The sequence below is a fragment of the Ruditapes philippinarum genome, unplaced genomic scaffold (assembly GCF_026571515.1).
Source record: "Ruditapes philippinarum isolate M1 unplaced genomic scaffold, ASM2657151v2 ctg402_1_1_1_1, whole genome shotgun sequence".
NCBI classification, from domain to species: Eukaryota; Metazoa; Mollusca; class Bivalvia; order Venerida; family Veneridae; genus Ruditapes; species Ruditapes philippinarum.
This window is the reverse complement of record NW_026858860.1, coordinates 1,113-27,638: the sequence shown is the minus strand read 5'-3', so window position 1 is coordinate 27,638 and position 26,526 is coordinate 1,113. Positions and strand designations below refer to the sequence as shown.

General features: G+C 35.3%; 1 protein-coding gene across 2 annotated transcripts in view; it reads left to right on the top strand.

The window, feature by feature from the left end:
• LOC132754507 (fibrocystin-L-like) overlaps window positions 1-26,242 on the top strand; it is a 193,667-nt gene extending 167,425 nt beyond the window's left edge. For both annotated transcript variants that reach the window (XM_060745147.1, XM_060745148.1), the window contains 6 exons: window positions 146-1,022; window positions 1,241-1,473; window positions 2,095-2,343; window positions 10,779-10,985; window positions 16,231-16,533; window positions 25,929-26,242. In XM_060745147.1, the coding sequence (XP_060601130.1) occupies window positions 146-1,022; window positions 1,241-1,473; window positions 2,095-2,343; window positions 10,779-10,985; window positions 16,231-16,533; window positions 25,929-26,227 (2,168 nt within the window). In that variant the 3' untranslated portion in view covers window positions 26,228-26,242. The remainder of the gene's footprint in view (window positions 1-145; window positions 1,023-1,240; window positions 1,474-2,094; window positions 2,344-10,778; window positions 10,986-16,230; window positions 16,534-25,928) is intronic.
• The last annotated feature ends 284 nt before the right edge of the window (window positions 26,243-26,526 follow it).

The window sequence follows — 26,526 nt, the reverse complement described above, 5'->3', positions numbered from 1 at the left end:
ATACTCCTCGTGGGTTTTGTTTTGTATTTTGTAAATTGGTGTCAGTTATTTTACAAACTTTTTTGCAATAAGTCAGTATTTACATTTTTCATGTACATGCAAAGAAATATGCTACAAAAGATACATATATATTTGCATATTTCAGGTATTGTCACAAGGTCTGATGGCACAGTCCTTAAACATAATCTAGTATCTTTGATGGTAGCCACAAACACTTACCAGGACCGTTTTGAGGAATTTTATCCAAATTGGGAGGCTGGTATTGAGGCAATTTCAGCAAAGTGGCTTATTCTTCAGGACAATCTTGTTACGGCATCAGAAAGAATTGCTTACCATATAGCACCATTGGAATGTGATGACAATACAGGAAACCACAGGAATAATAAAATGTATGCAAACATACTGGGAGCTGTCGTGCTACCAGATGATCCAGTCCCTGCAGATTGTGCCAAATTAAGCGGGTTTATTGCATGGAAAAATCATGACTATGGTATCTATTATCAATCTAAAGTTAATTTTGTCAGCGAAAATAATCTATTGATTGAAAATTCCAATGGTTTATTAGCGATTGTCAACGGTCCAGCTATTTTAAGTCATGTTTATGCCGATAAACGTGTGGAAATAAAAAGAACAACATTTGTTGGACAGACATCGTCGTTTGATTGTGTAAATGATAGGTTACCGTCACCTGACAACAATACAGTGCTATCTGCAAACTCTCGTCCAAGTTCTCCTCCCAATGGTGACATGGTTGGGCTGGTATTTCCAAACTATATTTCAGAGTCAAATAAAGCTCCTATAAAACCATTTAAGGGCCTAATGAGTTACAATGCAATCGGTGGTTTGACCACTATTTCTGATGTCACCTTTGCGAAGTATGGACAGACTGCTTGCAAGAATAACTATGCTGTGACAACAAATGAGGCAAACGATGATTTACAACACCCAATGACATCAGAAAGGACAACTTTGATAGATGTGGACAGTAGCCACAAAATCATTTATCACAGACCGAATGTAGAGTAAGTTATATAAAAACATAAAATTGATGTACTGCAACATTAGTAATACACAACCAATTTACCAATTTATTTGTGTTGTATAGTAAAGAAAACAGTATAGATCTTTCACATACATATATGGCATATAGTTTATGATTCTTATCAATTTCAGCAGAATTCTTCTTAAAAGATGACAAGATATTTGAGTTCTTCGCAATTTTGAAACATAAACATTTCAGAAAAATCAATTCTGCCGATTGTGTTGACATGGACTGTGATGCGTTAAAGAAGGCTATGTTTAAGGATTTGGATGGAACATTCTTAGGTCATGTTGGAACAGTTATCCCTCAGTCAGAGTATGAATGGGGCGGTGATCCGAGACGAGGTCTTGGCGATTATAGGATACCAAAAGAAATGGTGACCACGGTTGATGGTGCAAGAATTCCATATAATAATATTGCTCCATATAAAGGTGATTATGCGTTATTTTGAAAGCATTTAAAGTATATTTAAGAACAAAAGCATGTGTACATCATCATTATCCCTTTGGACTTCTGCAAATACTGTTAAATACAGTGTCTATACTAGGATTCAAAAAACAAGGGGGATTTTTATTGAAAAGTGAGAATTTATTACATTTGTTGATCTTTTTTCCTCTTTCTCTTTATTTAAAATTTTTCCCCTGCCTCTGAAAAAATAGGGGGGAATTCTCAAAAATATGGGTGAATCCCCCGATCCCCCCTCCTAGAATAGACACTGTATATATCATTAAATATTGTTAATTTTGTCTGTGTTTTCTTACCAAATGCATTGTATTGGTAACATTATATGTCCAATGAACAAGGTTTAATACAATATGATGCATTCTGTTTTAAATATTACTTTTCTTTTATTTTATTCTGTCCTAATGTGTTTATAAAAACAAAAGTAAATACAGTCATATGAGTTTGATACGAGAAGTGTTATAGCATTTCTTCATAGTTTTGCAACTATATTTTGTAAAAGGGAATCTTTTCTTTGTCATACATAACCAATATGGAAGTCACAGTCTTGTACTTATTATAAATTCTGCTACATTTTGTATTATTTCCAGGTATTATCCGTAGTGAAAATTGCAAATATGTATCTAACTGGCAAGCATACGAATGTTTTGACGATATGAATTACGAGATGCTTGTGATAGAAAGCATGGACTCAGATACAGAAACTCGACGACTCTCACCAGTTGCCATTTTAGGTGATGGATACATTGATCTAATTAACGGTCCCCAGGACCACGGGTTGTGCAGCAAAAGCACCTGTAGGAAGAGGGTTTCGACTTTCCACGCACTTGTTGCAACAGGTATGATTCTTTAAAATACTTTATAAACCTGTAATTCATACCAGATGATGAGGATTACAATGCAGAAATTGCAGAAAAACATGCCGAAATAATCAGTCATTATTTTTTACTCTAGTAACATCTTAATGGACGCTTATTAGTCTCCTACATGTTTAACCGGAGAGGACTTTTAATATGTTTACCCGTCTTACCATCCACAAAACTGGATTCTGTTATAATGCTAAAAGTGCTGAAAATATTTTTTTGAACCTTATTTAACAGATAGATGGAAGTCTGGAGATTATGCATGTTATTTTCTTTTCTTCCTATGTTGAAAACTTTTGTTTTTCGAATGAAATTATGGCAAATTTAACACATAGACTGGATCCAGTGATAGCGCAAAAAGCACTGAGATATTATCATGAAACTTGAAATATGGATGGATAGCTTTTCAACTTTAAACTTCAAAAGTATGTTTCTGATCATCAACCACATCATAGTGACAAGGTGTACAACTCAAGCACAAAAATTATCAGAATTACCCTTCTTGAATTTTCATGAAAACAGTGTTTTTTTATACCTTCTTTATTTCTTAATATTATCTACTTCAAACTTTATATATATGATTCTTATCATCACTCAAATCATTTGTCAGAGAAGGTTCTATATTCTAGCTTGACTTTTTCCAGATTTATGTCCCCATTGAACTTAGATACTTTTTTCTAGAAATGATTATCTTTTAGGCAAACTTCTTCATTTTTTACAGGATTTGCTTCCAACTCCAACATCATGATAATATGACAAGGGTTATAAATCTAGCATCCATATTTCCAAAATTATTACCTTCCTTAAACTTTGAATTTTTCTTATTCATTCTTTAACTTTCTTATTATGCCCCCCTTCCAAGAAGAGGAGGTATATTGTTTTGCTAATGTCGGTCTGTCTGTCGGTCTGTCTGTCGGTATACCACATGGTTTCCGCTGATTTTCATGAAAACTATTTATCATATTGCACATAGTGATTGGTCATAACTAGTAGATGACCGCTATTGACTTTGGGGTCAAAGGTCAAGGTCACAGGGGCCTTAAATGTCAAAATGATTTCCGCTGATTATCTTGAAAAGTATTCATCACAAGGTCTACATAGTTCACATAGTGATTGGTCATAACCAGTAGATGACCCCTAATGGTTTTAGGGTCACTAAGTTGAAGGTCAAAGTCACAGGGGCATTAAATGTCAGAATGGTTTCTGCTGATTATCTTGAAAAGTATTCATCACATAGTCTTCATATTTCACATGTTGATTGGTTATAACTAGTAGATGACCCCTTTTGATATTGGGGTCATCAGGTGAAAGGTCACAATCACAGGGGCCTCAAATGTCTGAATGGTTTCTGCTCATTATCTTTGTTACAATTCATTGCAAAGTCTTAATATTTCACATAGTGATTAGTCTGAATTAGTAGATGACCGCTATTGATTTTGGGGTCACTAGATTGAAGGTCAAGGTCACAGGGGCCTTGAATGGTAATATAGTTTCCGCTTATTCTCTTGAAAACTATTTATCACAAAGTCTTCATATTCATATATTGATTGGTCATAACTAGTAGATGACCCCTACTGATTTTTTGGTCACAAAGTCAAAGGTCACAGGGGCCTTAAAAGTCTGAAAGGTTTTCGCCGATTATCTTGGAAAGTATTCATCACAAAGTCTACATAATTCACATAGTGATTGGCCATAACTAGTAGATGACCCCTATAGATTTTGGGGTCACTAGGTCAAAGGTCAAGGTCCCAGGGAATGGTTTCCGCTGATTATCTTAAAAAATATTCATCACAAAGTCTTCTTCTTTCCGAATTGATTGGTCATAACTAGTAGATGACCCCTATTGATTTTGGGCTCACTAGGTCAAAGGTCTAGGTCACAGGGGCCTTGAATGGTAGTATGATGTATGCTTATTAGTCCCCTACCGGTTTACCGGAGGGGACTTTAGGTTTACCCTCTGTCCGTCTGTCTGTCCGTCCGTCTGTCTGTCTGTCTCTCAGTCCGTCCGTCCACAAAACTGGATCCCGCGATAACTTGAAAAGTACTGAAAACATTTTTATGAAACTTGATATATGGATAAATGGCAGTATGGAGATTATGCACGTCTTTTTCTTTTCTTCCTATGTTGAAAATTCTGGTTGCTATGGCAACAAATAGGCTGAAAATATGGCAAATTTTAAACATAAACTGGATCCAGTGATAACGCAAAAAGTACTGGAAATGTTTTTATGAAACTTGAAATATGGGTAGATGGCAGTCTGGAAATTATGCATGTCTTTTTCTTTTCTTCCTATGTTGAAAATTCTGGTTGCTATGGCAACACATAGACTGAAAATATGGCAAATTTTACACATAAACTGAATCCAGTGATAACTCAAAAAGTACTGGAAATATTTTTATGAAACTTGTAATATGGGTAGATGGCAGTCTTGAGATTGTGCATGTCTTATCTGTTCTTCCTATTTTGAAAAAATATTGGTTGCCTTGGCAACAAATAGGCTTAAAACATGGCAAATATAACAATATTTGTGATTAGTCAAAAAGAGCTGAAAATTTTTATGAAATTGCATCTTTAATTCAAGGGTTATCTCCTCTTTAAGAATTTTGCTTTTAAAAATGTTATATTTTGGTAACAGGGATGTTTCAAATATTAACTTCAGTCCGTCTGTCTGTCTGTTCATAAAAACTGTTTCGTGTGATCTTTTAAAGAACTTTTCCAACAAATTTACTTAAAGTAGAGAAAAATTGAAACATTAGTGAATGGCCAATGGCCCTTCAGAATGTTGATGGGGTTCTAACCGGTAGGGGACTTATGGATTGCTTGCAATACTATGATAATTGCTTGTTATCTTGGTTACTTTATATCACAAAGTCTTCATATTTCACATAGTGATTGGTCATAACCAACAGATGATCCTTATTGCTTTTGGGGTCACTAGATCAAAGGCCAAGGTCACAGGGGCCTTAAATGTCAGAATGGTTTCTGTTTATTATCTTGAAATCTATTTATCACAAAGTCTTCATATTTCTATTATTGACTAATCATAACAATTAGAAGACCCCTATTGGTTTTGGGTCACTAGTTCAAAGGTCAAGGTCACAGAGGCCTTAAACGTCTCATTATCTTGATAACTATTTATCACAAAGTCTTCATTATTTTTCTTTTTTACATAATTGAACACTTGGTCTTCCATGTACCCATTTATGGCAAGTTTCTATAACAAAATTACCAATAATGTGAGACAAGTGCTAGAAAGGGGGGCATATGTGTCGTGCGAAATTTCTTGTTTCTTCATGGATTTACTTTCAATTTGAAATAGATAAATTATTCATTTTTATCAACACCTTCTTCATTTGTGATCAGATTTATAAGCCATGGGTTTCCGTGATTGTTTTCATTTATTTGAATTTGTTTTTTTTAATTTTCTTCTTTGATACTATAAATGGTAAATTAACTTAAAGGGATACTCAGACCAGTGATTTTTTTTGGCTGAGTTTGGTTTGACCCCGAAATAAGGCCTCTTCTCAATGCCAAAAAAACAACAAAAAAACATAAAAAATTCACAAAAATGTGTAAAAAATTCACAATTAGCAGGATTGCTTTTCAGTACCAAACAAAATAATGAACTGACAAATTCTTGAGAATTTGATTGATATATTTTAGGGAATAAAAAGAAGAAAGCTTAAACTATGAACATAATTATTATGCCCCCATTTCGAAGAAAAGGGGGTATATTGCTTTGCACTTGTCGGTCCGTCGGTCCGTTGGTCCGTCGGTCCGTAGACCAAATGGTTTCCGAGTGATAACTAAAGAACCCTTAGGCCTAGGAACTTCAAACTTGGTATGGTGATTGGTCATGACCAGTAGATGACCCCTATTGATTTTGGGGTCAAGGGGTCAAAGGTCAAGGTCACATTGACCTTGTAAGCAAAAACGGTTTCCGATCAATAACTAAAGAACCTTAAGGCCTAGGAACTTCAAACTTGATATGGTGATTGGTCATGATCAGTAAATGATCCCTATTGATTTTGGGGTCAAGGGGTCAAAGGTCAAGGTCACATTGACCTTGTAAGCAAAAAACGGTTTCCGATCAATAACTAAAGAACTTTAAGGCTTAGGAACTTCAAACTTGGTATGGTGATTGGTCATGATCAGTAGATGACCCCTATTGAGTTTGGGGTCAAGGGGTCAAAGGTCAAGGTCACATTGACCTTGTAAGCAATAATGGTTTCCGATCAATAACTAAAGAACTTTAAGGCCTAGGAACTTCAAACTTGGTATGGTGATTGGTCATGATCAGTAGATGACCCCTATTGATTTTAGGGTCAAGGGGTCAAAGGTCAAGGTCACATTGACCTCTTGGGTAAAAAACGGTTTCTGATCAATAACAAAAAAACCCTTAGGCCTAGGAACTTCAAACTTGGTATGGTGATTGGCATGACCAGCAGATAACCCCTATTGATTTTGGGTTAATGGGTCAAAGGTCAAGGTCACATTGACCTTGTAGGTAAAAACGATTTCCGATCAATAACGAAAGAACCCTTAGGCCTAGGAACTTCAAACTTGGTATGGTGATTGGTCATGACCAGCAGATGACCCCTATTGATTTTGGGGTTAAGGGTCAAAGGTCAAGGTCACATTGACTTTGTAGGTAAAAACGGTTTCCGATCAATAACTAAAGAACTTTAAGGCCTAGGAACTTCAAACTTTGTATGGTGATTGGTCATGACCAGCAGATGACCCCTATTGATTTTGGGGTTAAGGGGTCAAAGGTCAAGGTCACATTGACCTTGTAGGTAAAAACGGTTTCCGATCAATAACGAAAGAACCCTTAGGCCTAGGGACTTCAAACTTGATATGGTGATTGGTCATGATCAGTAGATGACCCTATTGATTTTGGGGTCAAGGGGTCAAAGGTCAAGGTCACATTGACCTCTTAGGTAAAAAACGGTTTCCGATCAATAACTAAAGAACCCTTAGGCCTAGGAACTTCAAACTTGGTATGATTATTGGTCATGACCAGTAGATGACCCCTATTGATATTGGGGTTAAGGGGTCAAAGGGCAAGGTCACATTGACCTTGTAGGTAAAAATGCTTTCAAATCAATAACTTAAGAACCCTTTTGCCTAGGAACTTCAAACATGGTATGGTGATTGGTCATGACCAGCAGATGACCTATTGATTTTGGGGTCAAGGGGTCAAAGGTCAAGGTCACATTGACCTTGTATGTTAAAACGGTTTCCGATCAATTAACTAAAAACGCTTAGGCCTAGGAACTTCAAACTTTGTATGATGATTGGTCGTGACCAGCAGATGACCCCTATTGAGTTTTGGGTCAAGGGGTCAAAGGTTAAGGTCATGACCAGTAGATACTTGATAACCCTTATTAATTGTTTGATCACTGGGTCAGAAGTCATAATAACCTTATCACATGACCAATTGGCTGCTGATAGGGGGCATACATGTTTTACAAACATATCTTGTTAAATATATGAATAAAGTGACTACAGGTGAAGTCGGTGATGATTTATTCTTGTTTATTTTTTCAAAATTTGACAGATTTTTGTGCTAAAAATTCACATTTTCAGGGGTACGGGTTGCTGTGAAAAAAGTGAAAAAAATCACTGCTCAAAAATATTAAAATGATCTTAAGTACTCAAATCACACTAAAATTACAGTTTTAAAGTCCCAGTACAAATTTCTATATATATTATTTTGGCTTTAAAGTGTAAATACATCAATATGTGTTGAACGAAATTTAAGACGCCAACAAATCACTGAGTAGTTTTAAGACAAGTTGTTTGACTTGAACAAACCCTGGTAGATACAATTACAGATATTGTGGATAATGTTTCCAGAATTCACTGTGACAACTTTTGTGAAATTTTAACGCTTTTTATGTTAAATCTCAACACTCTAATCTGACCCACGTGGGTCAAGTTAGGAAACTACCACTTTATTCTTTATAAAGAGAAAAGTTTTGTTCCACTGACTACCTAGTGTATTTATATTGAGGACATTTACAAAATAATGAATGAAAACTGCAAAGCGAAAAAACGAAAATTTTGCCTGTGTCTCCTTTAAATACATTTCTATGAATAAAAGTCAGACAAACTGAGAAATCATTTGATTTAAGTTCATTCATGTTATTCATTGGCCTATAAATGGAATAGTCAATTTTTGTTTATTTGGCTATCAATGGAATTGTCAATTATCGTGTATTGGACTATAATTGAAATAGTCAATTATCGTATATTGGACTATCATTGAAATAGTCAATTATCGTATATTGGGCTATAAATGGAATAGTCAATTATCGTATATTGGGCTATAAATGGAATAGTCAATTACGTATATTGGACTATCATTGAAATAGTCAATTATCGTTTATTGGACTATCATTGAAATAGTCAATTCTCGTATATTGGGCTATCAATGAGATAGTCAATTATCGTATATTGAACTATCATTGAAATAGTCAATTATCGTATATTGGGCTATAAATGGAATAGTCAATTATCGTATATTGTGCTATAAATGGAATAGTCAATTATGTATATTGGACTATCATTGAAATAGTCAATTATTGTTTAATGGACTATCATTGAAATAGTCAATTATCGTATATTGGGCTATCAATGGAATAGTCAATTATCGTATATTTGGCTATCATTGAAATAGTTAATTATCGTATATAGGACTATCATTGAAATTGTCAATTATTGTATATTGGGCTATCATTGAAATAGTCAATTATCGTATATTGGGCTAAAAATGGAATAGTCAATTATTGTATATTGGGCTATCAATGGAATAGTCAATAATCGTATATTGGGCTATCATTGAAATAGTCAATTATCGTATATTGGGCTATCAATGGAATAGTCAATTATCGTATATTGGGCTATCAATGGAATAGTCAATTATCGTATATTGGGCTATCAATGGAATAGTCAATTATCGTATATTGGACTATCAATGGAATAGTCAATTAATGTATATTAGGCTATCAATGGAATAGTCAATAATCGTATATTGGGCTATAAATGGAATAGTCAATTATCGTATATTGGGCTATCAATGGAATAGTCAATTATCGTATATTGGGCTATCAATGGAATAGTCAATTATCGTATATTGGGCTATCAATCAATGGAATAGTCAATTATTGTATATTGGGCTATCAATGGAATAGTCAATTATCGTATATTAGACTATCAATGGAATAGTCAATTAATGTATATTGGGCTATCAATGGAATAGTCAATTATTGTATATTGGGCTATAAATGGAATAGTCAATTCTCGTATATTGGGCTATTAATGGAATAGTCAATTCTCGTATATTGGGCTATCAATAGAATACTGCTAATTCACTTCTATTCGTGGGCATGAAATTTGGTGGTTTTATCAAAATGAGCATTTTCGTGGGTTCTTAAATTCGTGGATTTTTAATTTCTTGTAAAGAAGATAAATAAAATAAATAACCTAATGCAAAGTAATCTTACACTTAATCGCCTCGCATTCTATTTACCCCATGTACATATCTTTCATATCACACAGCGCTTAAGCTCCCTTTCCAAATAGGGTTTACAGTTTTTGCAAGCCTGCGATTAAGCTTGCGCAAGCTTATACATTAAGCTTGCGCAAGCTTATACATTAAGCTTGAAGTTATACATGCACAAGCTTGCGACTTAGCCTGTGCAGGCTTGCAGATAAACCTGCACAAGCTTGCAAATGAGCTTGCGCAAGCTTACGATTAAGCTTGCGCAAGCTTGCGATTAAGCTTGCGCAAGCTTAAATATTAACTAGTTTGCAGTCAGATTTTTTTTAAATAACTGATCGCAAGCTTGCCGCAAGGTTCCAATTACTAGCCAGTAGCAAGCTTGCAACTTAAGCTTGCAGCAAGCTTGTGACAAGCTTGCAATGTTAGCTTGCGATTTTGGTTTGGGTTGTCAATAAATTTAATCCTTGCCTCTGGGCATTCATTGCACAAAAATCGGCTGAAAAGTGCTGATGCATGTTTGCAATATATAGAAAAGAGACATGGCAAGAAGTATTTGTTGGGATAAAATTTCATCGGATCTTAAATTCATGGATTGACCTACCCTCGAAAACCACGAAAATTCATGCCCAACGAATAATAATGAGTTTACAGTAGTCAATTATGGTATATTGGACTATCATGTATTTGTAAAATCTTAGTTCATTAAAGAGAGTTTTAAAATGTAATAAATAACAAATATATATTTCATGCAAAAAAAAGTGATATTTGATAACTTGCCAGTTCATCATTTAAAGGAAAATAATATTTACCATATGTTCAGCTCTCCTTGAGATAAACCTGGTAAGATGTATCTAGATATACTGTTATTGATATTTTAAGCATAATTATACTTGTTCATTTTAGACCACGAATATCTGATGCATTTTACAAGCATAATACCTAAACACATGCGATACAGACTTTTGAACACAAATGCGAGTGAGGGAATTAAACTTACTGTATGGTGTTCAAGACCAAACAGATTGGATGTGTTTGTGAATGGACAGTTCAAGACTGCAACTAATGTGCAGATTGATAGCAACAATAGATACATCACGTCTATGCCACAAGGTAACTATCAATGATCACTGTGTCACTACATGATCACTTCACATTGTAACTATATTTTTACACTTTTGCTAATACAACTATAGATGTTTTTTATGTTCCCTGAAAAATTTCGGGGAAGTATATAGTCGTCGAGTTGTCCGTCAGTCCGTACGTACATACGCACGTACGTTTCGAGTTCGTGTCGACGTGTCGCATGCAACATTTGGGTTGCTACCTTGAAGGTCAAGGTCACAGCATGACATTGCAGCAAAATCATATGCAGCCAATAACTTCGATATTTGAAGCTGGATTTTACAACTATTTCACAGAAATGATCACCATATTGAGACAATGTGTCGTGCACAACATTTGGGTTGTTTTTACACTTTGAACTTTGTCTGTGACATAACTCTAACACTACAAGAGGTATACTTTCCTGTGTCCAAAACCTATTCAGGGAGTATCACCTGGTTCAACCGGCTCTTGTTTTATTTGATAGGACGATAACTTGCATGGTCTTCGTCCTTTGTCTTTGTCTGTTTGTTCGTTCATGTGTGCATTCTCCTGTTGTGTTGCATGTAGCTCTAATAAAAGTGCTTGAGCTAGAGTCAAAATTTAAAAGTTTGCAATTTTCAATTTGTGTCGCACTTACCCCAAAAATGTTCGACCTAGAGTCATGAAACTTCACAGGTATGTTGTTCAGCATGTGTAGTTGTGCACCTGGGTGTTTGCATGTGATTATTGTCAATAATTGTAGAGTTATTGCCCTAGACTTAGTAAACATTTGCAATTCTCAAATTGTGTTGCACATAGCTTGATAGTATTTGACCTAGAGTAGAAGTGTTGGTCAGCATGTTGCATGTGCAATACATGTACTTCAGTTTTGTAAGAAAATAATTGCCCTTGCTATTTTCAACTTGTGTTTATTTGATGTAGAATCATGAAACCTTATAGAAATGTTTATCAGCTTTTAAAGTTGTGCACCCAGGGGATTACTTGTATATTTTATCAGAATATGTAAGTGCCCTTGACAAAAAAGTGTCATGTGTTTCCTTTAAAATGCTTGAGCTAGAATCAACAAACTTTACAGGAATGCCGATCAGTATGTGAAGCTGTGCACCTTGGGTTTTGCAATTGGATTAATTCGATTTTGTAACTGTTATTGCCTTTGACTTAGTATACATTTAAAATTGTTTGATGCGTAGCTCAAAAATCATTTGGCCTTTAGTCATGAAAGTTTACAGGACTGATGGTCAGCATGTGTAGTTGTGCATCTATGGTTTGGAAACATCATTATACCCCCGCACAACAAAGTTGTAAGGGGGGTATACTGGAATCAGGTTGTCCGTCCGTCCGGCTGTCGGTTTTTTCTTGTCCGCCCAATAACTTAAGATTCCTTTGACCCTTAGTCTTCATATTTGGCATGGAGGTTAGTCATGATTAGTAGATGACCCCTATTGATTTTAAGGTCACCAGGTCAAAGGTCAAGGTCACAGAGGCCGTGACTTCAAAAAGCTTGTCCGCTCAATAACTTAAGATTCCTTTGACCCACAGTTTTCATATTTGGCATGGAGGTTAGTCATGATTAGAAGATGACCCCTATTGACTTTGAGGTCACCAGGTCAAAGGTCAAGGTCACAGGGGCTTTGACTAAAAAAAGCTTGTCCGCCCAATAACTTAAGATTGCTTTGACCCACAGTCTTCATATTTGGCATGGAGGTTAGTCATGATTAGTAGATGACCCCTATTGACTTTCAGGTCAAAGGTCAAGGTCACAGGGGCCTTGACCATAAAAAGCTTGTCTATCCAATAACTTTAGATTCCTTTGACCCACAGTCTTCATATTTTGAATGGAGGTTAGTCATGATTAGTAGATGACCCCTTTTGATTTTGAGGTCACTGGATCAAAGGTCAAGGTCACAGGGACTTTGACTTCAAAAAGTTTGTCCACCCATTAACTTAAGATTCCTTTGACCCACAGTCTTCATATTTGGCATGGATGTTGATCATGACCATAAGGTGACCCCTATTGATTTTGAGGTCACTGGGTCAAAGGTCAAGGTCACAGGGACCTTGACAAAAAAAAAAGCTTTTCTTCTCAATTGCTAAAGAATGCCTGTCCGCAGTGTATTGATTTTGACATTTTCACATTTGAAGCATGTAGAATACATAACTTAGCAATGCACTGGCTTAGTAACCTCAGATTTGGCAGGGAGGTTGTCCTTGAGCTCTAAATGGCCACTGTTGATTCTGACAAAGTGGTATGCGGGGGGTATTCACGCCATGATAGTGGCAGTTCTAGTTTTGTCAAAAATGTTTTTATGCCACAACCACTTAAAGGGGTAGAGGTCGTTATGTACAATTTCTTTTGTTTGTCCCTCTGTCATATTGTCTTGCTGTTCGTCAATAGGCAGTGGAGTGTCGGGGCACCTGTGTCATATGGACACATTTCTAGTTATTTCAAAAGTGGAATTTTTTTCAACTTAATAAAATAGCAATTACATGCCAAATTTTATTTTTCACAATAACAAAATGTCATGACTACGATGTTTTGTTTGGACAATAGTGATTTTTTATTTTGTTCTTTCCCGCAATTGCACGATGGTGAAACCGCGATGGTACGATGACACAATGATAAAAACATGCTGGTATGATGGTGAAAACACAATGGTACGATGGTGAAAACACAATGGTACGATGGTGAAAACGCTATGGTACGATGGTGAATACACAATGTTATACCATCCTACCAGCGCGGTTTCACCATCGTGTTTTCAGCATCCTTCCATTGCGGTTTCATCATCTTGCCATCAGGCTTTTACCATCGTACCGTGGCGTTTTCACCATCGTTCCATTATGATTTCACCATCATACCATCGTGCTGTCATCATCGTACCATTGCGCTTTCACCATTGTACCATCGCGTTTTCACCATGGTACCATCGACTTTTCACCATCATGCCATTGCATTTTCACCATCGTACCGTCGCGTTTTCATCATCCTGCCATTGACTTTTGGTCAGTATGACCAGTACACATACAGATGTCAGATTCCAATTAGGCAGATAGTAAAACAAGTTTAGAATACTTATTAATTATTTTGAGTTATAAATAATAAAGCCTGTTATCTTTACATTAAATTTTCCATTTCATTATACTGTATATAGATCAAGGACTACTTAATATATGCTTAATAAATGTTTGCATGTTTTCTCTTGCTGTATTTAAGATATCAACTTGAAACTTCATTTGTACAGCGGCCAAGGATGACAACTTAAATATTTATAAATTTTTTAGCAATTGCCTTTTGTTATTTTTCATGTTTTAAATGCTTAGAACTAAAATATATGTAAATAGGAAGAGTGCGGGGTTAAAAAATGAGACGGCATATTGTTGATAAAAATGTATCATTGCCCAAGACCATCGGAAGACAATGGCACAGTGGTGAAAACGCGATGGTGAAAACGGGATGTCACGATGGTGAAAAGGCGATGGTACGATGGTGAAAAGGCAATTGTAAGATGGTGAAAACGTGATAGTGAGATAATGAAGACACGATGGCACAATGGTAAAAACTGTGATGGTACGATGGTGAAAACGAGAGTGTGAGATGTTGAAAATGTAGTGGCACGATTGTGAAAACGTGATAGTACGATGGTGAAAACATGATGTCATGAAAATGCAACGGTACGATGGTTAAATGGCGATGGTATGATGGTGAAAACGCGATGTAACATGGCGTTTTCACCATCATGCTATCGCGATTCCACCATCGTACCATCTTGTTTTCACCATCTAACCATCGTGCAATCGGGTTTTCACCATCGTACCATTGTGTATTGCAGGTACAGACTAAATAAAAAATCATGATTGTTCAAACAAAACACCGGACATGACAGTGTTTACATTTTTTTTATGCCCCCACAATGTGGGAGCATATAGCGTTGCACTTGTCCGTCCGTCCGTCAGTCCGTCCGTCCGTACGTCCCGAAATCTTGTGAACGCAACTCCTCTTAAACCGGATGGCAGATTTTGCTTAAACTTACAGGGATGAACAACCTTAATGTGTAGATGGTAGTAATAGAAGGAATTTTCGCTGCGACTAAATTTAACAGAATTATGGCCCTTTGTTGATTTTTTCACTAGATACTATGTAGAAATTTTGTGAACGCAACTCCTCTTAAACCGGATGGAAGATTTTGCTTAAACTTACAGAGATGAACAACCTTAATGTGTAGATGGTTGTAAAGGAAAGAATTTTTGCTGCGACCAAATTTAACAGAATTATGGCCCTTTGTTGATTTTTTCACTAGATACTATGTAGAAATTTTGTGAACGCAACTTCTCTTAAACCGGATGGCAGATTTTGCTGAAACTTACAGGGATGAACAACCTTAATGTGTTGATGGTAGTAAAGGAAGGAATTTTTGCTGCGACCAAATTTAACAGAATTATGGCCCTTTGTTGATTTTTTCACTATATACTATGTAGAAATTTTGTGAACGCAACTCCTCTGAAACTGGATGGCAGATTTTGCTGAAACTTACAGGGATGTACAACCTTAAGGTGTAGATGGTAGTAAAGGAAGGAATTTTCGCTGGGACCAAATTTTACAGAATTATGGCCCTTTGTTGATTTTTTTCACTATATACTATGTAGAAATTTTGTGAATGCAACTCCTCTTAAACTGGATGGCAGATTTTGCTGAAACTTCTAGGGATGAACAACCTTAATGTGTAGATGGTAGTAAAGGAAGGAATTTTAGCTGCAACCAAATTTAACAGAATTATAGCCCTTTGTCGATTTTTAGTTTTCAACTTGTGGCACATGTAGTCCAAAAAATATTTGACCTAGAGTCATAAGATTGACAGAACAGTGGCGTGTGGGGGCATCCGTGTCCTATGGACACATTTCTAGTTTTGGTCAAATTTTCTGTCCATTATTGAGTGAATGGGAAAAACTTTTTTGAAATATTGTAACATTTAGTATCTGCACTGAGGGCATATGTGTTTAGCAAACATGTTGTTGTTTCCTATATAATTAAAGGGGAAACATAACACTGTTATGTATCAATACAGTTTTCAAATCCTCATTGGTTTAGAAAGAACAAAAAAACAACTTTGAAACCTACAATAAGTGGTTATGTAGAGTTATCTTACCATAGAAAGACATGGAGATGACACAATCATCTCGTTTGGGGACAAAGTTCAAACCTTGTTAAATTTATTTAATTTTCAAACACTAACTTGATGTACTTATCTTTTAGGCAATGAATATGATCCTCAGATTGCCGACGGAACAGGAACAAACTATTTTGATAAACATCGCAAGAAGATCCAGTTTATAATAAAGGGCCCGGAACAGATTGACATCATATCTCCTGACGCTGTCATCATGTCAATTAGTCTGCCTACAGTAACAGTTGATGATTTCAATGGCTATAATTTGGTTGAAAATTTGGCGGCTCTCTTGAATATTCCGCTGACGAAGGTCATTATTTTGAACTTTGTCAGTGATGGAAAAGGTGGAACTACTGTCGAAGTGGAAATAGGAGATGAACCTGCTTCAGGTATGAGCTATACAAATACTTCAGAATTTGAAGTGTTTTCAACTGAAATGTTTACCTCTCTATGTAATTTTATATATTACATGACCTTCTTCATTTTTAATCCCCTTCCGTGTAGTAGAAAGGGGATTATAGGAATGGCCTCCGTCTGTCAGTCCGTCCCTCTGTCCTTCTATCAGTCCATTCTTAACACTTTTGTGTCACTCTATAACTTTTAAACTGCTGAAATTTTTTAGAAATAACTTGGCATAAGTGATCACCATAATGAGGCGTTGTGCAGTTCATAATAATTGGTTTGCTACCCCCAAGGTCAAGGTCACACTTAAAGATCAAATGTTAAAATTTTTTTATTTCATAATAAAAAAGTCTACATTAATTTTCGTGTCCGCTCCATAAATTTTAAACCGCTTAATTTTCTTTTAAAATAACTTGGCACAAGTGATCACTCTAATGAGAAGATGTGTAGAGCTCAATAATTGGGTCACTTAAAGGTCAAATGTATGAAAGTCTACATTTCGTGTCCCCTCCATAACTTTTTAAAACCTCTGTTTTCTTTTTTTAAATAGCTTAGCACAAGTGATAACCATTATGAGACAGTGTGCAGAGCGTAATAATTGGGTTGCTATCCCCAAGGTCAAGGTCACATTTACAGGTCTAGTGTATACAATTTGTGTCCGCTCAAAATCTTTTAAACCACTGAAAAGTTTTTTTAGATAACTTGGAACATTTAGTGACCAGCATTATGAGACTATTTGCAGAGTGCAATAATTGAACTGCTACACCCAAGGTCAAGTTCACACTTACAGGTAAAAAGTTAGAAAGTCTACATTTCTAGTCTGTCCAAAACATTTAAACCGCTGCAATTTTTTTTAAGATAACTTAGCAGAAATGATCACCATTATGACACCATTGGCAGAGCATAATAATCAAGTCACAACCCTGAAGTTCAGAGTCACACTCAAAGGTCCAATGTAAAAAAACATCTATTTTTCATGCCCACTCTATAACTTATTGACAATTCAAAGGTTTTAAAATTACTTGGCACAAATGATCACCACCATGACACAATCTGCAGAGTTTAACATCCAGGTTGCTTCCCCCAATGTCAAGTTTATATGTTCTCCATAACTTTTTACTTTATGGAAGATTTTAAATAACATGGCACAAATAATCACCATCATGAGACTATGTGCTTATGATATGCATGGCATAACATCAAGGTCGTGGTTGGTAAAAGGTCAAAAAGTACACATTTATGTTCAATGAGGAAGGGGATTTAGCTGTCCTTCAGACTGCCTTGTCTATAATCAATTGTTGTATTTTAATGAAAAAAAAAGTTGAAAATGTATTGTTTTGGCTAAAATTAGTCAAGTAATTCATTAAAGGAATCTAAAGTTGTCATCTTAATAGATTTTTATGAATCTGTCGGGAAAGTTAGTTCAGAGTTTTCTTAATTTGTTTCATTGAAGTTCATTTTGAGTTATTACAAATAAGATCCTATACATTATTGTTGGTTATTGGTATATTCTTTTTTGTGTCGCCATGTAAGTGGTACTTTTGTTGGCGTCATTGTCGACGGCGTCCCCTTGTCCAGAGCATAACTCAGTCTTTGTAAGTTGGATTGTTCCAAACTTGGTATGCATGCTTCTTTCAATGACCCAAAGTGCAGTGCACAAGAATCATTACTCTGTGCTTCTTAATTTTTGAGTTATTGCCCTTTGTTAATTTTCATACTTTACTTTTGTCTGGGCCATTTCTCCAAAACTATATAAGCAATGGACTTGAAACTTCATAGGATGATAGATCTTATTAAGAAAAAGTGCAGTGCACAAAAACTGGTACTCTGCACTACTTTTTTTTTGAGTTATTGCCCTTTGTTTTTCATATTTCACTCTTGTCCGGGCCATTTCTCCTCACAGAAATATAAAAGTTATGGACATGGACATGAAACTTAATAGGATGATAAATCTCACTGAGAAAAAGTGCAGTGCATAAAAACCGTTACTCTGTACTTCATGATTTTAGAGTTATTGCCCTTCTTAATTATTATACCCTTGAAATGAAGTTTGGGGGGTATATAGGAGTCACCTGGTGGTCAGTCGGTCCAGCGATCCGTTGCATTTTCCTTGTCCGGAGCATAACTTGAAAATTTTAAATAGTTGGAAGTCAATATAACTTCATACAATGGTCAAGCACATTGAGAGGATTGAGTGCAGTGCACAAGAACCATAACTGCATCTTGACTAATTACAGAGTTATTGCCCTTTGTTACTTTTCAAAGAAAGACGTTTAAACGCTTTTCACTCAAAACGGGATAAGAATAGCATAAAAATACGATTTTCAATTTATTTCAAAGTATATTTCTTTACTATCTGTGCATATATTTCTGTTTAAAGTGCCCCAGTGCATGTATGTAAGAAATTCAAATGTTATGTTTTTAGGCTTTTAAACCTCAGTGGAGTCCCTTTAAGTAATTACAGAGTTATTGCCCTTTGTTACTTTTCCATTGCTGTCTTTTGTCAGGACCATAACTTGAAGACTAATGGTTGGAATTCAATATAACTTCATACAATGGTCAAGCACATTGAGAGGAAGTGCAGTGCACAAGAACCATAACTCTATCTTGACTAATTACAGAGTTACTGCCCTTTGTTACTTTTCCTTGTCTGGAGCATTACTTGAAAATTACTGATTGGAATTCAAAACAACTTCATGCAATTGTCAAGCACAATAAGGGGAAGTGCAGTGCACAAGAACAATAACTTTATCTAAAGCAATTACAGAGTTATTGCCCTTGGTTACTTTTCGATTGCTTTCTTTTGTCCGGACCATAACTTGAAGACTATTGATTGGAATTCAATATAACTTCATACAATGGTCAAGCACATTGAGAGGAAGTGCAGTGCACAAGAACCATAACTCCATCTTGAATAATTACAGAGTAATTGCCCTTTGTTACTTTTTCATTGCTTTTTTGTCCGGAGCATAACTTGAAGACAAATGGTTGGAATTCAATATAATTTCGTACAATGGTCAAGCACATTTAGAGGAAGTGCAGTGCACAAGAACCATAACTCCATCTTGACTAATTACAGAGCTATTGCCCTTTGTTACTTTTCCTTGTCCGGACCATTACTTGAAAACTACTGGTTGGAATTCAATACAACTTCATACAGTTGTCAAGCACATTGAGAGGCAGTGCAGTGCACAAGAACCATAACACCATTTTGACAAATTAGGAGTTATTGCCCTTTGATACTTTTCCTTGTCCAGAGCATAACTTAAAACATACTGGTTGGAATAAAAAAAACTTCATACAATGATCAAGCACAATAAGAGGAAGTGCAGTGCACAAGAACTATAACTCTTTCCAGAGTAATTATAGAGTTATTAGTCCCCTACCGGTTTAACTGGGGGGGACTTCACGTTTACCCTCTGTCCGTCTGTCCACAAAACTGGATCCCGCGTTAATGCAAAAAGTACTGAAAATATTTTTATGAAACTTGATATATGGATAAATGGCAGTATTGAGATTATGCATGTCTTTTTCTTTTCTTCCTATGTTGAAAATTCTGGTTGCTATGGCAACAAAAAGACTGAAAATATGGCAAATTTTACACATAAACTGGATCCAGTAATAACTCAAAAAGTACTGAAAATATTTTTATGAAACTTGAAATATGGTTAGATGGCAGTCTGGAAATTATGCACATCTTTTTCTCACCTTCCTATGTTGAAAATTCTGGTTGCTAATGCAACAAATAGACTGATTTTTAAGATTTCTGATTTGAATTTTTACCCCTTTTCACTATAAGTTCTTTATTTCTTAAGGTGTTTACTTCAAACTTTAAATATAAGTTTCTGGTCATCAACCACATCATATGTGACAAGGTTTACAACTCTAGCACAAAAATTATCAGAAATACCTCCCTTGAACTTAGAATTTTTAAGAAAAAATGTTGTCTTTTTTAAATAACTTCTTTATTTCTTAGTGTATCTACTTCAAACTTCACATATATGTTTATTATTATCACTCAACATTTCTGAGAAGGTTAAATACTCTAGCAAGACCATTTCTAGAGTTATGTCCCCCTTGAACTTAAATTTTTTTCGAGAATTGGTATGTTTTACTCCAACTTCTTCATTCCCTATAAGATTTACTTTAAAATCCCACATTATAATAATATGACAAGGTTTATAAATCCAAATCCATTTTTCCAAAATTATCTCCTCCTTAAACTTTGAATTTATCTTATTCATTCTTTAACTTTCTTATTTCTTCATGGATTTTCTTCAAATTCAAAATAAACATTCATTATTAATTAACACCTACATTATATTTTTGTTTTTAATTTTCATGTTTGTTACTTACTATACATTATAGTTAATGCTATATATGAAAATTGTTATTTTTTTTTACTTATCTTCTTTGTGACTATAATAGGTACAATCATGTATCTTTAAACTTAAAGTAAAACTCACATCAATGTTCATAAATCTAGCATTGTTATTTCAAGAGTTATCTCCTCTTTAAGAATTTTGTATTAAAATATGTTATATTTTGGTAACAGGGATGTTTAAAAAAATAACTCAAGAGTCTCCTTCAGTCTGTCTGTCTGTTTATCTGTCTGTTCATAAAAACTGTTTCCTGAGATCATTTTAAAAGATTTTTTCCAACAAATTTACTTAAAATAGAGAAAAGTTGAAACATTAGTTATACTTATTCATCCTGAGAAAATTGGACCTTTTGATTATCTGTTGTATAAACATAATTTCCTTACTAGGCAGGGAAACTTAACACATTTAACTATGGTATAGGCAAACTTAGAACTCAAAAGATTTAAGTTCATTTATGTCATTCATTCACTGGTAAAATTGAATGGCCAATGGCCCATCAGATTGTTGCTGGGGTTCTTACCGGTAGGGGACTTATGGATTGCTTGCAATACTATGATAATTGCTTGTTGCCCTTTGTTACTTTTCCATTGCTTTTTTCTTGTCCAGAGCATAACTTGAAAACTACTAGTTGCAATTCAATACTATTTTATACAATGGTCAAGTATATTGAGAGGAAACACAGTGTACAGAAATCATAACTTTTTCTTGACTCATTTAAAAGTTTTTGCCCTTTGTTACTTTTTATTGTCAATTGCATAACTTGAAAATTAATGGTTTGAATTCAATGAAATTTTATACAATGGTCAAGGACAGTGAGATAAAGTGCAGTGCACAAGAACCATAACTCTTTTTGGACTAATTACAGTTATTGCCATTTGTTACTTTTTTGTCCTGTGCATACCGTATAAGTGTTTTTTTCTGCAGTGACTTTATTTCTGCGTTTTCTGCGGTCAGTTTCGGCACCGCAGAAATAACAAGAGCTGTCAGTAGGACAGCACGCTCGACTATTCTAAGTGCTTGATAGTAAAAGAGCCTTGATAATGTTAAATTTTTTTAAGATCACAAAAGGTCTAATTTTTTTTTAATAAATTCATGTTATAGGCCTTAGAGAGAGTCTAATTATACAGTATTGGCTTGACTATTCGGAAGGTAATGTCACAAGGTTGTTTTATTGAGTATAATAATACTAATTACCTATGAATACATAAATTTGACAGAAAAGGTACATAGGCTTCTAATTAAGATGTTTTATCAAGTAAATCACTGCTTTATTATTATGAATGCATAAAATTGTCCCAAAAAAGGGCACAAACCCTTCAGTAGTAATTGAGATAACAGCTTACAAGCAAAACTTTACCATGAATTTCTAAGTTGAAAAAGGGGAGAAAAATCATCCTAAATGCAAGATAGAATTATGGATCTTTGTCAGTGACCTACAATTATGACCCTAAATACATATGTGAAGTTTTAAATAAATATCTTTAATAGTTATTGAGATATGTAAAACTTGCATGTAAACATTAACCAAGAGATTAAGTAGAAAAGGGGATATGAATCAGCCTTAATGCAAGATAGAGTTATGGAACTTGGTCAGTGACATACAATTATGACCCTCCAATTATGACCCTAAGTGCATGTGTAAAGTTTCAAGTAAATATCTTTGAAGACCTTTAACCAAAATTTCTAAGTTTCAAAGGGGCAAATAATTCTTCAAATTTTGCAGGCAGAGTTATGCAATTTTGCAAACTGATGTACATTGTTACTATAAAAAAGTATTTTAAATTTCATTTGAATATCTCAAGCAATAATTGAGATATTTGACTTTACAAAAAAACTTTAACCAAAATTTCTAAGTTCCAAAGGGGCATAATTCTGTCAATATTGTAGGCAGAGTTATCCAACTTGTCAATCTGATGTACATTGTTACTATAAATAAGTATTGTAAGTTTCAATTGAATATCTCAAGCAATAAATGAGATATTTGACTTTACAAAAAACTTGAACCAAAATTTCTAAGTTAAAAAGGGGCATAATTCTGTCAATATTGTAGGCAGAGTTATCTAACTTGTCAATCTGATGTACCTTGTTACTATAAATAAGTATTGCAAGTTTCAATTGAATATCTCAAGTAATTATTGAGATATTTGACTTTACAAAAAACTTTAACCAAAATTTCTAAGTTAAAAAGGGGCATAATTCTGTCAATATTGTAGGCAGAGTTATCCAACTTGTCAATATGATGTACCTTGTTACTATAAATAAGTATTGTAAGTTTCAATTGAATATCTCAAGTAATGATTGAGATATTTGACTTTACAAAAAACTTTAACCAACGCCGACGCCGATGCTGACGCCGACGCCGGGGCGACTACAATAGCTCTCATATTCTTCGAATAGTCGAGCTAAAAACCGCAGAATATTTCTCTTTTCTGCTAAGATATGTATCCTACATTGTGACCTGTTTCATCTAAAGTAATAACAACTAATAGATTATAACAGCAGGTTTTCAAGTTGTTCAAAGTGCTGTCGGCTAAGTAAGTAATATGTGTTTGTAAGGACGTACTTATTGTTAACTATGCTAATTTAAAAACCATTCCAACCCTTATACTGCTGAATAATCGTTGTACTTTTACTTTAATTGTCATCTGATTTACGGTAAACTATCATTTTTATTAAATTAAAGATACTACCGGGGTATATTTTTCACACGTCACTTTACCCTGATCAAAGATGTATACCTTTCTATTGTTGCGCATTATATTTGTTTGCAAGCAAACAATATAATTGTTTGTAATTACTTTACAGTTTTGCGGTGACGACGATAAACAAATGCGAATGTGTACATGCAAATATAATAGATAGGGTCAAATGTGACTTAGACTTTGATGAGATGAGTCGCAGAATTTAAATCTCGTTTTGTCAAAAGAATGTGCCGTAGAAATAAAGTCCGCAGAAATAAAAACACGCCAAAATTTGGAAAAACCGCAGAATTTGGAGCCCGCAGAAAAAAACACTTATATGGTAACTTGAAAACTTTTAGTTGGAATTCAATACAACTTCATACAAAAATTGGTCAAAATGAGAGGAAGTGCAGTGTACAATAGCATACCTCCAACTTCAGTATTTATAGAGTTATTGCCCTTTGTTTCTTTTCCTTGTCTTTCTTGACAAATTGCAGAGTAATTCAATAAAACTTCATCAATGGCCAACCACATTGAAAGGAAATGCAACATACAAGAACCACAACTATCTTTAATTGCCCACAACCATAACTGTATTTCAATTGTTTTACAAGGTATTCTGTTACTTAGTAACACCCTCATTTTCTAAGCAGTCTTGCGGGGGTATTAATCACATTTAGTGATAGTTCTAGTTAAACTTTATTATACCCCCGCACAACAAAGTTGTAAGGGGGGTATACTGGAATCAGCTCGTCCGTCCGTCCGGCTGTCCGGCCGTCCGTCGGTTTTTTCTTGTCCACCCAATAACTTAAGATTCCTTTGACCCTTAGTCTTCATATTTGGCATGGAGGTTAGTCATGATTAGTAGATGACCCCTATTGATTTTGAGGTCACTAGGTCAAAGGTCAAGGTCACAGGGGCCTTGACTTCAAAAAGCTTGTCCGCCCAATAACTTAAGATTCCTTTGACCTACAGTCGTCATATTTGGCATGGAGGTTAGTCATGATTAGTAGATGACCCCTATTGGTTTTGGGGTCAAGGTCAAAACGGGGCCTTGACTTCAAAAAGCTTGTCCGCCCAATAACTTAAGATTCCTTTGACCCACAGTCTTCATATTTGGCATGGAGGTAAGTCGTGATTAGTAGATGACCCCTATTGATTTTGAGGTCACCAGGTCAAGGTCACAGGGGCCTTGACTTCAAAAAGCTTGTCGGCCCAATAACTTAAGATTCCTTTGACCCACAGTCTTCATATTTGGCATGGAGGTTAGTCATGATTAGTAGATGACCACCATTGACTTTGAGGTCACCAGGTCAAAGGTCAAGGTCACAGGGGCCTTGACTTCAAAAAGCTTGTCCGCCCTATAACTTAAGATTCCTTTGACCCACAGTCTTCATATTTGGCATGGAGGTTAGTCATGATTAGTAGATGACCCCAATTGATTTTGAGGTCACCAGGTCAAAGGTCAAGGTCACAGGGGCCTTGACTTCAAAAAGCTTGTCCGCCCAATAACTTAAGATTCCTATGACCCACAGTCTTCATATTTGGAATGGAGGTTAGTCATGATTAGTAGATGACCCCTTTTGATTTTGAGGTCACTGAATCAAAGGTCAAGGTCATAGCAACTTTGACTTCAAAAAGTTTGTCCACCCATTAACTTAAGATTCCTTTGACCCACAGTCTTCATATTTGGCATGGATGTTGATCATGACTATAAGGTGACCCCTATTGATTTTAAGGTCACTGGGTCAAAGGTCAAGGTCACAGGGACCTTGACAAAAAAAAAGCTTTTCTTCTCAATTGCTTAAGAATGTCCTGTCCGCAATGTATTGATTTTGACATTTTCACATTTGAAGCATGTAGAATACATAACTTAGCAATGCACTGGCTAAGTAACCTCAGATTTGGCAGGGAGGTTGTCCTTGAGCTCTAAATGGCCACTGTTAATTCTGACAAAGTGGTATGCGGGGGTATTCACGCCATGATAGTGGCAGTTCTAGTTTTTGTTGGGGCCAATTCTCCTACACATTAAAAGCTATTCAAAATACCTCAATCCTGATGTAACATTGTTACAATCAGTTCAAATGCTACTAAAGTTCAAGATACATGTACATTGTAAGAGTGGTATTTATAAATAACCTATATTTAAGAAGCAAATGCCTAAGTGACAGCTATACTGTTCACAATGGGACACATCCTACTCTCATAGTTCTAGTCTAAAAATAATATTGCTGAGTCTTTGGTCGATAAACATGTAATACATCATGTACAAGAGGTGTATTCTTTAAACAGTACAGTCAATATACTATATCATTACAGATTTACATTCAACCTTAGCTGACCACATTGATCACTCGTCGTTGCTTAAACTAGCTGTTAATATTGTCAATGAATGTCAAGCTGGAGATGTATCGCAGACATTAAAAATCACTGGAAGTTGCAAGACAGTGGAATATCCAACAGCTGATCCAAGTGTTGCTTCAATAAAATACGTCTTACCTTCTCCCCACCATCTTTTCTTCCATACAAAGCCTGTGGCCGATTATGAAGGAATTCTCCTTATTACCCAACCGAAAGTACGAGTAGCTGATATTTCCGTGAGTATTAATCTCATTTAAATTAATGTTATCATTGTTTGAGTTCATTGAATGTTTAATATATGATTTAGTAGAATACATTTTATACTCAAATTGAAATAATTGAAATGACTTTAGTCTAGCATACTTTGCGTATTTTTATTATGCCACCGCAGCATCTGCGATGCGGTGGCATATAGCGATTCACCTGTGTGTGTGTGTGTGTTATATAGATTATATAGTGAACTTCAAAAATCTTCTTGTGAAAAACCACTGGTCCAATTTCAACCAAACTTGGCAGGATTGATCCTTGGGTGAAGGGCTTCCAAAGTTGTTCAAAG